This window comes from Hyla sarda, chromosome 5 (genome assembly GCF_029499605.1).
Source record: "Hyla sarda isolate aHylSar1 chromosome 5, aHylSar1.hap1, whole genome shotgun sequence".
Taxonomy (NCBI): domain Eukaryota; kingdom Metazoa; phylum Chordata; class Amphibia; order Anura; family Hylidae; genus Hyla; species Hyla sarda.
Window position 1 is genome coordinate 326599156 of NC_079193.1, and position 15284 is coordinate 326614439.

Genomic DNA, 15284 nt, shown 5'->3' on the forward strand with positions numbered 1-15284 from the left:
ATAACCTTTAAAGGGGTACTCCGGTGCAAAACATCTTATCCCCTATCAAAAGGATAGGGGAAAAGATGTTAGATAGTGGGGATCACGCTGCTGGGGACCCCTGCGATTGCCGGCACGGCACCCCGGTCATCCATGCCCTGAGGGAACTCCCGCTCCCCCTCCTTTCAGGTCTATGGGAGGAGGCGTGATGGCTACGTACTAGCTGTCACGCCCCCTCCCATGGACATGAATGGAGGGGGCATGGCGTAACATCACAAACACGGGAGCTCCATGCTTCTGTGTTCCAGATGCCGCTGCTGCAGGCCCGAAGATCGCGGGGGTCCCTAGCTGAGTCTTCCTGCTCTGTACAGATCACTTTCGAGCAGTGCCCTCCTTATCATCATAGGATTATAGGGAAAGATGATGTCAGGTGACGCCGAGATAAGACGCCATTCACAATAGCTGATGGTCAGAGCTTAACCTGTTCGTCCCTATGTTATGACCTCTGAACAAGTCACAGAGCATGCCCAGACACCTTTCCCATAGAAGTGAATAGGGTCTGCTCCAGACTATTCTGCCTATGTTCACAGGGCTGCTTTAAAGCATATCTCTTAAAGGGTCTATTCAACCTTAGGTGACTTTAGTACTTACAGACAGTAATGGACATGCTTAGGAGGGATATGTGCTTGTTGTGAGTCCACCATAATGCTGCTGCTTTCTATTTGTGAAATGGCTCCAAGTGTGAGATCCAGGCATGCTGGGAGTTGTAGTTGTGCAACAGCTGGATGCACAATGGTTGGAAAATATTGATTTAGGAGTTAGACATTTTATAAAAAAAAAGTTTGTTGTTTCTTGAATTATATTTTGTCCCATTTATGTCTAATATTTTGATGTAGTTTTCAGATTATATGAGCACTAATATGGCAATGACCGCCCACCAATAATGCTCCATATTCCTGCAGTCTTTAGTAGGTTTATGGTTTGGGTGGATTCTAACCATCACAAGCGGATTTTAAGAATTGTATAACTATGTTCTTTTTTTTATGTCGCTTAGGTTGCGTTATATTAAGATCTATACTGTGTTTGCTTCTGGATTCTGCATGTAAACACTCTGTAGACAATGTATTGAGGTCGGTCCTGGCAAAAGGCCAGCTGGCTTTGCCAAAAGTCATCTGCACACAATATGGCTAGTAATGTTTCCTAATCAACATTCAGGAATTCCATGTGTAAGACTGTATGCAGTAAATGTATGTTCATAGCTGTATAATACAACTATCTCCGGCAGCAGATCCTATTTAAGTTAGCACACCTGGTTGCCAACGTCTTGGACAAACTTCCTCATGTTATTTCACACGGGATGCTAACTAAAATTCTAATTACAATGCATCTGTCTCCATATGACCAGTTCATGTATAAATTTAAAGGATAGGAGGATATACCCACTAAGACCCTCTTAAGGTCCCCTACACTTTAGTGAAAAGTCATCTATCAGTCATTGCAGTGGGGGGTGGGAGGTGGGCAATCCTCCTGACTCTTCCCCGATAGATGGCGTTGCAGGAGAGAAGGGTCAGCCATGTTGGATTTCAACTACCCTACCTTTCTGTTGTCTGGGAGATAAGTCCCTGCCAGAACTATTCCTCTCTCTCTCAAATTCACAACGCATGACTGTTTGGCCAAGCCAAATGTGCATGGGTGTGCATGGGTATGGGGTGAATTGGTGAGTTATTGGTTAGTAGAACGAATATCCACCAGCTATTGATGGTGTATTGGCACCTTTAGGCTAGGTTTACACTCGACCAGGCAAAAACACCACAAAAATATGCCCTGCCATTTTGCACTCCCAAGATGATGTTTTTGTGTCATTTCTTCAAGAAAAGTGGATTTTTGGCTTTGCATTTTTTGTGCTTTTCTCATTACAAGTCATGCAACTTTTTTTACCATGTAATTCAAAGATTTTCATTAAAAAATTGGAGAGAAAAAACACCAATGCTAAACCCAATGCCTGCAGGTGATTTTGAGAAACTTCAACTGAGTCCAAAACAGCACAAAAAAGCCCATGATGAGTTAAAAAAAAACAGCAAAGGGAAAAAGAACAAGTGGGTTTGGTGTTTCATTAGTCCCTAATGACTTTTTATATAACATCTGGATACGGCAGTTATGGAGTTTTTTTTTGGGTATTTAAAGAAAAAAATGTAAACCTAGCCTTAGAGAAGGCTAACATCCTTGAATGACGTTATTATAACATTTAGTCCCTGACTTTGCACTTGTACATGCATCATATTTAAAGTCAGCCTGAATTCAAAGGTTTATTTCCTACCTGCCCCAGGTATATAGTATGGAAAGTGATGGGTAAAACTAAGGGGAAAAAAGTGCAATATTGACTTTAAATGAAACAAATGATCTAATAGCAGAAATGTGTTTCTTTGGATACCAATATGTACGATCTTAAGAAGATGTAGCATCAAATGATCTTACCTCCAAGACAGCGAACATATTACCTGCCATCCTTGATTTTTACTTCCCCTGGTAGCGTCGCATATGCAAAGTATAAAACACAAGAAAGAGAGATGATTATAGATTCTGTCAAACTGTTAAGGGGGTTTGAAAATAAAATAACACACTTTCCAGAGTTCAGATTTTATAACAAGCTGTTCCCTCAATGTTTGTTGTATATTTTATAGGCCAATCTGCCTCTGCTGCAGCGGGAACTTCTGCACTGTGCAAGACTGGCCAAGCAAAACCCAGCCCAGTATCTAGCTCAGCACGAGCAACTGCTACTGGATGCCAGCACAACCTCACCGGTCGACTCCTCCGAGTTGCTTCTTGATGTGAACGAAAACGGGAAGAGGAGAACCCCTGATAGGTAAGGGCCAGAATCTGTTGACATGTATGACTTTTTAACCTTGTAGTATAGCTACATGTACATTCCATAATTGAAATGAATGTAGATATGCAATATGTAAGTAGAATCATAAGGTCATAAACTCACCCTAGTACGGGCAGGCAAAAAAAAATGTGTATTTCCACAAACAAATAAATGCAAGTACCGAAATCCCACTCTCTAGTTCCTATGTGAACTCTATAGATTGATGTTTGAGACAGTTTCCCATACAGAGTTGCACTGAAACAAAAGGCTGAGAGCGCTCCATAGTGTGATACCGTTGTTGCACAAAAATAGCTCAGGTGGATGTCACGCTTACCAAAATGGGTTACATTCCACCAAGTGCAACAATGGATCAAGGCATGGAAATCAAAGAAATGAGGTGTCCGCAGCCACTCCATGTCTCGTAAGGTGCAGATACAACAGGGGTAGAACTCCAAGATGTAGACGGGATAAATGGGCGCTGGACAACCAGGTAACTAGACTAAACATTTATTCACCCATAATGCAATGTGTTTTACAGCACAGCTGCTTCATCAGGATGAATCAGCTGTGCTGTGAAACGCGTTGCATTATGGGTGAATAAACATTTGGTCTAGTTACCTGGTTGTCCAGCGCCCTTGTATCCCATCTACACCTTGGAGTTCTACCCCTGTTGTACATACAGAGTTGCAGGCTATGTCGGTGCTATATTAGAGAAATAGGCAGTGACTCCATGCTAGTCTGTGTTTTGGATCATAACCGAGGCTCAATTTGTTTCTCTTTCTGAAGAAACTACTTATTGGACATGTTCCATCAAACTAAATTTTTCTTTCTGGAAAAAGCAAACGCTTAACTTCTTTTACAAAGAAGTTGTCTTAAACTTTTCCAGCCGTAAAAAAATGTTCTCTTCTACAGATCATCTTGGGCCTTCCAATATCCCCTTCCCAGCTCTTTGCAGACTAAATGCATTATTATTTTCTTTCTAATATCCTCATAAAAAGTAGTCTTATCTGGCTGCTTCACTCGCATGGCCCCCACAAATGGTTCCAGAAGAGATTCCAGGAAATTTGAACTAAAAATAAAGAGCACATAAAACATGGTTAGAGGGGAGAAAAAAGACATGTAAATTACAAGGTTTATTCACTTTCATGTTTCTCCCTCTTTCAGTAGAACATAATATATACGTGCAACGTATATGTGGTCTGAGTGGTGCCTGCAAACATATGGTTCCAGACTTTAGATTTTTCTTATTCTTATTATCATGGAATGCAATGAAATTGCCTATTAGATCCACATTATAAATACACAACAGGACGCGGATTAATGGGACTTTTTGTCAGTAGTGATCTGAATTAAAATATCTCTAAAAATGTTTATATATTTTTTTACTACTTGTCCAGGGATTTGCTTTTGCTCATAAATGCAGACACTAAGATTTTCCTTCCAAGAATGTGGGGGCTATGAGATGTCTAACTATACTAAATATGCAGTGCGCAACAATAGTCTTCTTTTGTGACAGATCATTCTTCTGCCATGTGTAGAATGAAAAGCTTTTTCCTGCTGATGATGTGTTGCCCATTGCGGATAAAGTTTCAAATAAAAGACACACAGGAGAATTCCAGTAACCTGTATTCCTCCATGGAGCAGCATCTGTCAAAAATAGATGAAAAATCAGTTATAGTCTAAAATTATAGTTCTTAAGATCCAAGCTCAGAAGTCACCGCACTAGGAGGGGGCTTGAGATGTTGCTTCTCATCGGGTGTTGGAAAAACTGAATTCCCCCCAAAATCTACCAATTTAGCACCTAGATATTCACTGTGTTTTGCCATATAAAAATGTAAACATAGTTTTGAGCAATATGTTTTAATGTTATTGTCATTTGGTAAAACTTTTGATGTCTTTACATTGTACCCCACAGTCGGGAGTTATAGCTGGGTGAAGCGCACGGCAGCAGCCCCATCTGATTCATGTGCCCCATAGCTTTGTGATAAATAATAAATATCGTGCCTGAATAGGGACTTTGGGGGAGATTTATCAAAACCTGTCCAGAGGAAAAGTTGCTGAGTTGCCCAGATTTTTCAGAGGCCTTTTCAAAAATGAAAGAAGCGATCTGATTGGTTACTATGGGCAACTCAGCAACTTTTCCTCTGGACAGGTTTTAATAAATCTCCCCCTTAAACCTACTGACTAAGCTATCCAGGCTTGGATGTACCCTGTTGAGTATAACAGAGTACATCAACTGGATTGGGTGATCAGGCTATCATGTGCTCCACCCTTCTATATCTCACGTTTCCAATGGGTCTCCTGAGTGAGACCTGGTGCAAATGAGACCTTTGACATGTTTTGGAGGTATTCACAAGAGCCCAATGGATCTGTTTTCTAACAGATCTCTTTAACTCGTAATGGGATCTATCAGGTTTCTATCCAGGTTCTGATATGGATAAAAACAATGGCACAATGGAATTATTCTTAAAGGGGTATTCCAGGAAAAACATTTTTTTATATATATCAACTGGCTCCAGAAAGTTAAACAGATTTGTAAATTACTTCTATAAAAAAATCTTAATCCTTCCAATAATTATCAGCTGCTGAAATTTAGTTGTTCTTTTCTGTCTGGCAACAGTGCTCTCTGCTGACATCTCTGCTTGTCTCGGGAATTGCACAGAGTAGAAGAGGTTTGCTATGGGGATTTGCTTCTACTCTGGACAAATCCTGAGACAGGTGTCCTCAAAGAGCACTTAGACAGAAATGAACAATTCAACTTCAGAAGCTCATAAGTACTGAAAGGATTAAGATTTTTTAATAGAAGTAATTTACAAATCTGTTTCACTTTCTGAAGTCAGTTGATATATAAAAAAAAGTTTTTTCCTGGACAACCCCTTTAATGTCAAAAAGGGACAATGCCTACAGGGGGGAAGATTTATCAAAACCTGTGCAAAGGGAAAGTTGCTGAGTTGCCCATAGCAACCAATCAGATCGCTTCTTTCATTTTTAAAGAGTCCTCTAAGAAGTGAAAGAAGCGATCTGATTGGTTGCTATGGGCAACTCGGCAACTTTCCCTTTGCACAGGTTTTGATAAATCTCCCCCAGAGTCTTCTTATGACATGGAGCTCTAATTGACGATTTGGGTAACAAATATATTAAAGAGGGATGGAAAAAAAATTTGTATGAAAATATCTCCTCAGCCAATGACTGAAATAAAGCCAGCTAATAAGTGTGCGTCTGTTGTTTTCCCTCCTTTGATGGGGTTATCTGGGCACACTCACTCTTTTCAAGCGTGAAATTAGACATGTCAAAAAATTTAGCCAGGAGCTATTTTTCATAAACTGATCACATGCAAATTTCTCCAACACCATGTTAATAAGAATTTAAAGAATATTAAATAGCTATAAAATAAAAAAAGTGAGCATAATGCCATATTTTAACATTTTGTTTTAACATTTGGTACTTAATCAATGGAAAACGTTAGTATTTTGTATATGTTTGAAATCTTTGAAGTTTTATATATATATTATTCTTTCCCCTCTCTAGTTTTGCCTTATAGTTTTTTCGATTGATGCAGTTTACACAGTTCTAGACATTCAACACACCTTCAATAATTCTTTATATAGCAGACCAAAGGAGCCTTGCCCAGAAATGGAAGCACTAAAAATAGTGACAGCTTTGTCATTGAAGGAGTCGTGACCTTCAAAACCATGAGATTTTTTAAGCAAATATTTTGAAACTTATCTCAGAATTACAATTTGTACAGTAAATGTTGACAGATAGAGTAAGACTTCATAGTGACGGTCTAGCCTAGCAGAGGCCATAGTGTCTGGCAATGCCAGCAGGCAAGAGAATCATAACCATATGCTGCCAGAAATCAGACAAATATTTTTACTTGACCCACTGGGAACCTATTTCTTATGACTATTGAGTTTAGCAGAGGAGAAGAGCCTACAACTGTGCAAGTTACATTTAGACTAGCCCCTCAGTAGTACACCAAGAAAAGGTTGACTGCTCTGAAATTTTGTAATATTCTTATGGACAGTAAAATATTCAGCATCGGAAATTTTCCTGACAATAGTAAAAAACTTATGGCAATTTTGGCACCATTATGTTAGCTGTTGTTTTCATTACTTGCTTTCTACTTTATATTTTTGGAATTTCTATAGGATTTAGTATATCAGTATAAATGGAAATGCTATTATGCCCCCTTCATAAAACAAAATTACCTATCTTTGTCAGAAACATAGCATTAACCTCATTGCACATGCCTGTTTCCATCTGGAAGGCTTTAGTAGGTTGAAGGAAATAGTGTCTACCAAGTAACTCATCGAATACCTATTGAAATCTACAGCACTATTGTGTTGCTGCTTTTGATATACATTCCCATTATGTGCATTTTTTATGCAAAAATGTAGATTTAGGTTTATTAAGGCTTCAGCAGTCTGACAGTGAAGCTTTATGTTTTACTGAATGTTTTCTTGGTGCATATGGTCTAACACGGATGAGCAGCCACGGTGAGATTTTGGAGTCTATTAAACTGGCTCATTAAAAAGATCAATCTGTTTCAATAATAACACTGGGAGCCATCAGTCACAGAAAGAGTGAAAAAAAATCCTGACACGTGAGTAGAAAACACAACTGAGTAATTTGTCCATGACATGTCATGGTTGCAAAGAACTCATAGTATTTATCTCACTATTAGACTCTATTCCCAGCTAGACTAATAATTTGTTCTACATCACAGGTTTTGTTTACTCCTTTTTCTGGCTTAGTGTAGAGAAAATCTGGGGGTTATTAGACCCGTCGAAAAGTTCTGTATTACAGGATTTGGCTTATCTTATGATGACTTTTCTCCCCAGCCCGGGAGACGTTGGTTGTGGTTGACTATGTTTGTAGATGAGAACAAATTGAGTATCCGAAATGACCTACCCATGTTGTACATAATCTCCACCATGTCAAGCCTACGTAAAATCAATTAAAATACACGTAGATTACATTTGTAGTACATTACACATATTTTCTTTTCAGAACCAAAGAAAATGGCTTTGACAGAGAGCCTTTGCACTCAGAGCATCCAAGCAAGCGGCCATGCACTATAAGCCCCGGCCAGCGGTACAGTCCAAATAATGGCTTATCCTATCAACCCAATGGTCTGCCTCACCCTACCCCACCACCACCTCAGCATTATCGTTTGGATGACATGGCTATTGCCCACCACTACAGGGACTCGTACAGACACCCTAACCACAGGGACCTCAGGGACAGAAACAGGCCTATGGGTAAGAGAACTGGAGATCTTTTTGTATTTCTCCTTTGTCGGCACAGCTTTGTGGAGAATATTAACTTGATTATATTGCAGGCATTTTGGTCATTGTTATGATACAATGTATTGTAATATTAAAAAATGTAAAAGTCAATAAATCACATTTGCTATTGATTTAAGTGTAGGAGAAAATCACTCGAAATAACAGTCGGTCGCTTTCCGCAGTGAAAGTGGTAATTAAACACTTGGAACTCCCACCGAAGACCTGACAGCCGAACTAGAGCAGCTTATCTCCTACACTTCAAATCAGATTTATTGATGACAGTGGGGATGTGACTACCGAGACCATGGGGGAACCAAATGCTTGACAGCTAGGAATTCAATACTTTCTGACATTCTGTGTTTCTATTAATTTTTTTTCTTTATCAAGCAAAATATTATGTTATTGTCTTTCTGACATTTATAGAATTTATTCATACTTTATAGTCACTCTTGTTTTTTTTGTTTTTGTTTTTTTTTTACCACATATGAACTCTCCACCAATTAGAAAAAAGACTTTAAGGCTATTGTTGAAAGACTTAATCCATTTTTCAGAAGGGTGTTGATTAGTGTTACATGAGACTTTACATCTGCTTTGTCTAGGGTTGCATGGAGCACGTCAAGAAGAAATGATAGACCACAGACTAACAGACAGAGAGTGGGCGGAAGAATGGAAGCACCTTGATCATGTAAGAACCTTGGAATGTTTCTAAAAGATACAGGACACCTTTGTGAAATTATTGTCAAGGCATTTGTAGTGGATGTAAAAAAATAATATTGAAGGATATTTATCATTCTTTTCAAACGTGTGGCTTTTATATGACAATAATATAACTTACTTTTGCTTACATGTGACCTATTTATCAAATAGCCGCACGACCTTGATAAGTAAATCACACATAAGCAAAACCCGGGAAACTCACTTACAAAAGTATTTTTTAAAGCAGAAAATTTTTCCCTTATGTTAATAGCCGAAGTTCTTTATCTACCCTTTATTCAGTAGCGCTGCTAGAGAGTGACGCATTGGGTGACACCCTGACTGGCCTGCCTGGCACTAATTAACTGCATTCTAACTATGCCGCAACAACTCACCCTCCTCAGAAATAAAAAAATATTAAAAACATATTGTGCCACACCATGGATATTCGTACTCTGGTGGCTTTTTTGTTTAATTTTGAGCCTGCATTTTGTGACGTTGGTGGGCGGAGTATTGCGTCGCTGCACTAAGGCTGGAGTTTACGTCAGGAAGGAAGACAGCGCAGCACCAACAGGCACATAAACAATAGTGAAGCCACAAAACAAAAACAAAAAACGACTCGGTGCGTTACCCACCCCAAAATGTGCATGAAGCTGTATTACTATGGATATTTCTTTTTTTTTTAAAGGAAAAATTATAGTGCCACATATGGGTTATTTACGTAGTCAGTAAAAATTCTTACACAATTATTTTGTGCCTTATTATATTTTAACACAACATTAATTTTTACATTTAGTGGGTACGCCAGCATGTACGTGTCCTAAAATTAACAAGGTGTGCAGTGTGTATTTTCAACCTTAAAATTTATAGAGTTCTTAGTTATATAATGATTTTTTTTTATAATTAACATTAATGTAGTAGCTTTGTTTCATGATGCAGAACAAGAACTGTTGTTAAAGTGGGTGTTAATGTCCTTTTCTGCAGATGTCTGCACTTTCTGTAAGCCAGGTTGGACCTGGACTACATATGCGACTTTTAAATGGAGATGTGACTTTTTTTCTTGATAAATAGCGACTATCACATTTGATAAATACATGACCACTTCAAAGTAAAAGAAAATTGCAGAAATGTGCTTTGGAATAAATTTATTAAGCAAAAAAATAAAAAATAAAATCTACGGAGCTTAATAAATCACCTTCATTATATTTTTCTTTAGGTATTAAAGGGGTTGTTTACTTGCCATGCAACGATTCACAAATATCTTAACATTTGGGCCATGTGAACTAGTTGAAAAGTGGGATGTGAAAAACATTTAAATCTATATATTTAATACTTAAAAACAGACACTGTTAAAACAATCACCACAGTCCCCAACAACCAGCGTGTTTCAGGTGCGTTAAGCCATGTGAAATACCTAGGCTCCAAACAGTCGAATGGTCAGGTTCCCCTGGGTTCCCTCTTACATTTTCATCTCCGTTTGGAGACGTATATTAGATTTGGTGGAAAACTAAGGGGGCAGTGTTTGAGGGGTCTGGGAGTGATCACATGATCATTACAAAGCATACTTACATGTATTTGGAGGTTCTTAAGATGGAACAGAAGACTATGGGTATAGGGGATCATGCATAGTTTCCCCTGTATGGTTCTGCTAAATCAAAAATTGTGGCATCTAGTATTTAGCAATTTAATGGTCCCATTTCAACCTATGGGGTGCCAGAGGGGATGCTGGATTCAATACTTCCAGGATCTTGTTCTCTTGTTCTAATCCATAGCTGCTATGAATTGCTGGACTTATGTGAACTCTATGGGGAGTGTGAACTATATGGGTTCTTTGTTTAAATGTCAATGGGGAAGATTTATCAAAACCTGTCCAGAGGAAAAGTTGCTGAGTTTCCCATAGCAACCAATCAGATCGCTTCTTTCATTTTTCACAGGACTTTTCAAAAATGAAAGAAGCAATCTGGTTGCTATGGGCAACTGGTCAACTTTTCCTCTGGACAGGTTTTGATAAATCTCCCCCATTGTCTATTTAGTATATATATAACTGTGTGAGAACCATCAGGTGGCATGCTTACAAGTTAAAATGGGCCCCTGAGTACAGTACCACTGATACTGCCCTGAAGGGGCCCTCTCCTGTTAACCATGGCTACAGAAAGGTGAGTGTATACCAAACATCTAGGCCATCTAGTACCTAGGTTCTCAACTTGTGCTAGGTCTACCTAAGGGTGTGCATACAATGTCCTAAGGGAATATTTGCAGTCGGATGATAGATGCAATATTGTGTTGGGGTTCTTTGATTTTCTTAGGGGTAGTTTATTTAAGTAGAGGCACTTGACTTATGAACTGTGAAAAACATTGATCTAGAACAGAAATTGGTAAATCACCAAATTAGAAAAAAATACAGATTATGAATTATAGAAAAATGTGACCCCGCATGTAAAATAGAATGATTGCCCAACTTTTCTCTATAGAATGCTTTCCCTTTTGAACAATTTTTCAGCACTTATCAAAGTAGCTGCCTGAATTGATTTTTTTTCCTCTGTTACGCTTCACTTGCCTAAGTAATTTACAATATATCAGCTTTATATCTCATACATTGTCTTCACGTACTGTTGTCGAGAGCTAAATAATGGCATACATTTCCATTGCAGTTTGGATCAGTCCAATGCAAATTTCAAGTATGCAAGATTACCAAGTCATAATATATTTAAAGCGAATAACTCTACCATCATCACAGATGGCAGATGAAAGTACTTTCCAAGTGTTTGGAAGCTGGGCTTAATGAATGTTGCATGTTCGCAGACAGATCTTGTGTCTTTTTGAGCCACGGTTCTTTTATGCTGTCGCAAAAAAGCAAAAAATAAAATGTGAATCGGGAGATGCAGTTCTCCTATTGTTATGTGGAAAGGAGATGTGTGTCGTATCTAACTTTCTATAGGTTTTAAAGAAGAGGTGAGTAAGCTGTTTTTCTGCTCTTGTTCCTACAGCTATTAAACTGTATAATGGATATGGTGGAAAAAACAAGACGATCCCTCACTGTGCTACGGCGATGTCAGGAAGCAGACCGGGAAGAACTAAATTACTGGATCAGGCGGTACAGTGATGCGGAGGATTTAAAAAAAGGTAGCACTAGCAGCAGCACCAGCCATTCCAGACAACAGAGCCCTGTGAATCCTGATCCTGTCCCCTTAGGTATATTAGCATAAGCGATGATGGGTCCTTGGACCTTGGGTCCTAAGGTTCTTAAATGATCATTCTCTCCTTAAATGTTTGCATTAAAGTAACCTAATGAGTTTTATGTATTTTTTCTGTAAAGTTGTGTTTTTTTTGTCTTTTGCCTTGGTGTAGAAAAATCTTGAATCCTTTGCTAGGAATGTATCTGTGGTGCCATCAAAGCCCACTATGTTAGGCACGGTCAATATAACAGCCATTGCCATTGGTACATGGAAAAAGCTGTTGGGTATCTTTGTAGCCTGTTGAGGAAATATTTGCAACTCAATGCATCTGCCCCGTCAGGTGCCAAATTTTGTAGTTGTTCGAGATCCAACACATCAAAGTCAATGGAAATTTACCATGATCCCCGTTTTATGTTTTGCCTTGTGTGGAATTCTGTGGTGGCATCAAAACCCATTTAACTGGGTTAGGCAAGATCAAAATAACGGCCCTTGCCTTTGGTGTATGAAAGGAGCTGTTTGGTAGTAGCTTTGTGGCCCATTGAGAAAATATTTGCATCTGTCACGTTAGGTGCCAAACTTTGTAGTTAATGGAGAGCCAACACATCTAGGTCAATGGAAATTGAACATGATCCCCAACCTTGTCATTCTCCTTTATAAAGTGCCAACGTTAAGCCCTTTCTCGTAATCTATCAAGGGGACACATGGCACAATGTACAGCAACATATTATCTGTAAAGGGCCTCCAGTCAATAGCACAGTCTACAATACTAGTCTACTACATCTACTACACATGAGGCTTTATTAATAATTTACACTTCTTCAGCAGTTTGATCTGTAGCTAAAAGGGGTACTCCTTTGGAAAACAATTTTTTTTTTCAAATGAACTGGTCTCAGGAAGTTAAACACATTTATAAATTACTTCTATTAAAAAATCTTAATCCTTCCAGTACTTATCAGCTGCTGTGCACTATGGAGGAAGTTGAGTTGTTCTTTTCTGTCTGACCACAGAGTTCTCTGCTGACACTTCTGTCAATGCCAGGAACTGTCCAGAGCAGGAAATGTTTGCTATGGGGATTTGCTCCAACTCTGGACAGTTTCTGACATCGACACAGGTATCAGCAGAGAGTACTGTGGTCAGACTAAAAAGAACAACTCAACTTCCTCTGGAACATACAGCAGCTGATAAGTACTGGAAGGGTTAAGATTTTTTTTATTAGAAGTCATTTACAAATATGTTTAACTTTCTGGCACCAGTTGATTTGAATTTTTTTTTCCCACTGGAGTACCCTATTAATGTCTAAAAAATTGTTCTCACTTTGCTTTGGCACTACCTACAGCAGTGTCTCCCAACCAGGATTCCTTTATCTGTTGCAAAACTATAACTTCCTGCATGCCCGGAAATGTTGGAAGTTGTAGTTTTGCAACAGATGGAGGCACCCTGGTTGGGAAATACTGACCTACAGTGTATAAGTATTCTAAACTACATATAAAATATAACCAGAAACTTCTATTACCCTAGTAATTTAGGCATATGTTGGGCCATACTTTGTCAAAAAAGGGATGCCTTTGGGCCCAATGACTTTAATGGGCAGAACCTAGTCCACTTGTGACTACATTTAATCCATTACGGAATGTATCCTGTTTCTGAAACATAGTAGACCACGTTGGCATCCCTTTTTGACTGGTTGATTTAAAATTCATGTGAATGGGGCTTAAGCTAAAAGAGTGTCTTTTTGTCCCACATCAGCATAGATTTGATTTTGCTGTATAAAACGTTTTAGTGCAAAGTATACAGTTTTTGTTCAACAAGACCCAGTGGCTGATATATACAACTGTATAGGCATCTGGATAATACATGGTGCACAGATGTTACCCTTTTTGTATTTGTAAGATTTTTTGTGTGTGTTAGACTTGGATTACGTATGTTGAAATCTGCCAAACGTTCCTAATCATTATCTGATTTTGTAATGTTTTTTTTAACCATTACATGTTTTATTGCCTTTATTTTGGCTCTAAGCTCCTCGTCGGGCTGTACGGCTCACATTTATTAATCTAGTGTAAACACGATTTGGCGATGTGAACTACAAGTCTATCTATCCACTCCTGCTTTATTTTCCAACATATACTTCATTTTAATCGTGAATATTTGGAGAACAGAGGGCCTCCATTTCCTCCCCTTGATAAAGGATTTAAATAATACGTATGCGGATTTTTCCGTCAGCGGTGTATTCGCATTCTCCTATGTAACCTAGAGAACTTCGAAAATAAAGTTATCCACATTTTATGATTTCCCTTTAAACTTTAGGTTACATAAGATTTGGTATAGGTGTTTTTTCTACAAAATATAAAATAATCGATAGTGCAGGCAGTTTTATTTTTCTCAAAATTTTACAGCAAGTGATTTGTGCCAAAATAAATACTTGTTCTTTTATTGTCTATACCATTTCCTCAGCTGCCTCCTTTCATAGCTGCGCCCACGTGTTGCTTTCTGTTAGATTCGTCCACTTTCTAGGGGCTGCCTTAAGTTTTATTAGTATATAATTCATGATTTAAAGGGCCAGTAAGCTGAGGCCAGAATGTCTGACATCAAGAAGCTATTAGTCATATTCACAGCTATACTTTATTCCAAGTTTCAATACTTTTACAGGCCTTGAGACCTTTCACAGTGTATAAGCATCTGTTGTGCAACAGAATACAAAGTTCAGTTGTATTTTATAAGCCATGACAATCCATTGGCTTCAAGGGGAGCTTAGGAAAACATTTCCCCAAAACAATCTGTACTTGATACGTTTTGCTCACTTCTCGCTACTTATGAATACTTTTGCCCATTGTGTTGCGAGTGGTATAAAAGAGTTTGATCTTTCACCTCAAAAGTGTTTTTGAAAAAATGCAGAAAGAGTTAAACAATTTACAAACATCTTGTCAGTCTTGAATTGAACACACACATAAGTAAATATCCTGTGCTTCTATGTCTCTATGCACAGCCTAAACAGCAGCAGCAGCATGGAAGGCATAACAAAGCAGTAGAGAGCAGTTTAAACTGTGAATGAAGCCATGAGGTGATATCTCTTACACAGTCATCTCTTTATTGTCTCTCTGCACTGTGTGCAGCTTCTGTGTTCCCCTAAGCTTCTGCTTTGAACATACAGCAGTAGGTACACTGGTGTTTACACATGGGGCAGCTGACCTAAGCTTTATGGGTAGCAAAAGATGAGAGGGAAGCCTTGATTTACCTTTGACAAACAGTGATCATCTTCAGCAGGCAGACTGGCTCAGCTTA

At 38.6% G+C, this 15284-nt stretch overlaps 1 protein-coding gene across 7 annotated transcripts in view; it reads left to right on the forward strand.

Moving 5' to 3' along the window:
• RUNX1T1 (RUNX1 partner transcriptional co-repressor 1) overlaps positions 1–15284 on the forward strand; it is a 144875-nt gene that overhangs the window by 107630 nt on the left and 21961 nt on the right. For 6 of the 7 annotated variants that reach the window (XM_056522334.1, XM_056522339.1, XM_056522340.1 and 3 more), the window contains exons 5-8: positions 2661–2842; positions 7859–8109; positions 8736–8821; positions 11817–12021. In XM_056522334.1, the coding sequence (XP_056378309.1) occupies positions 2661–2842; positions 7859–8109; positions 8736–8821; positions 11817–12021 (724 nt within the window). The remainder of the gene's footprint in view (positions 1–2660; positions 2843–7858; positions 8110–8735; positions 8822–11816; positions 12022–15284) is intronic. The other variant, XM_056522338.1, reaches the window with a different exon arrangement.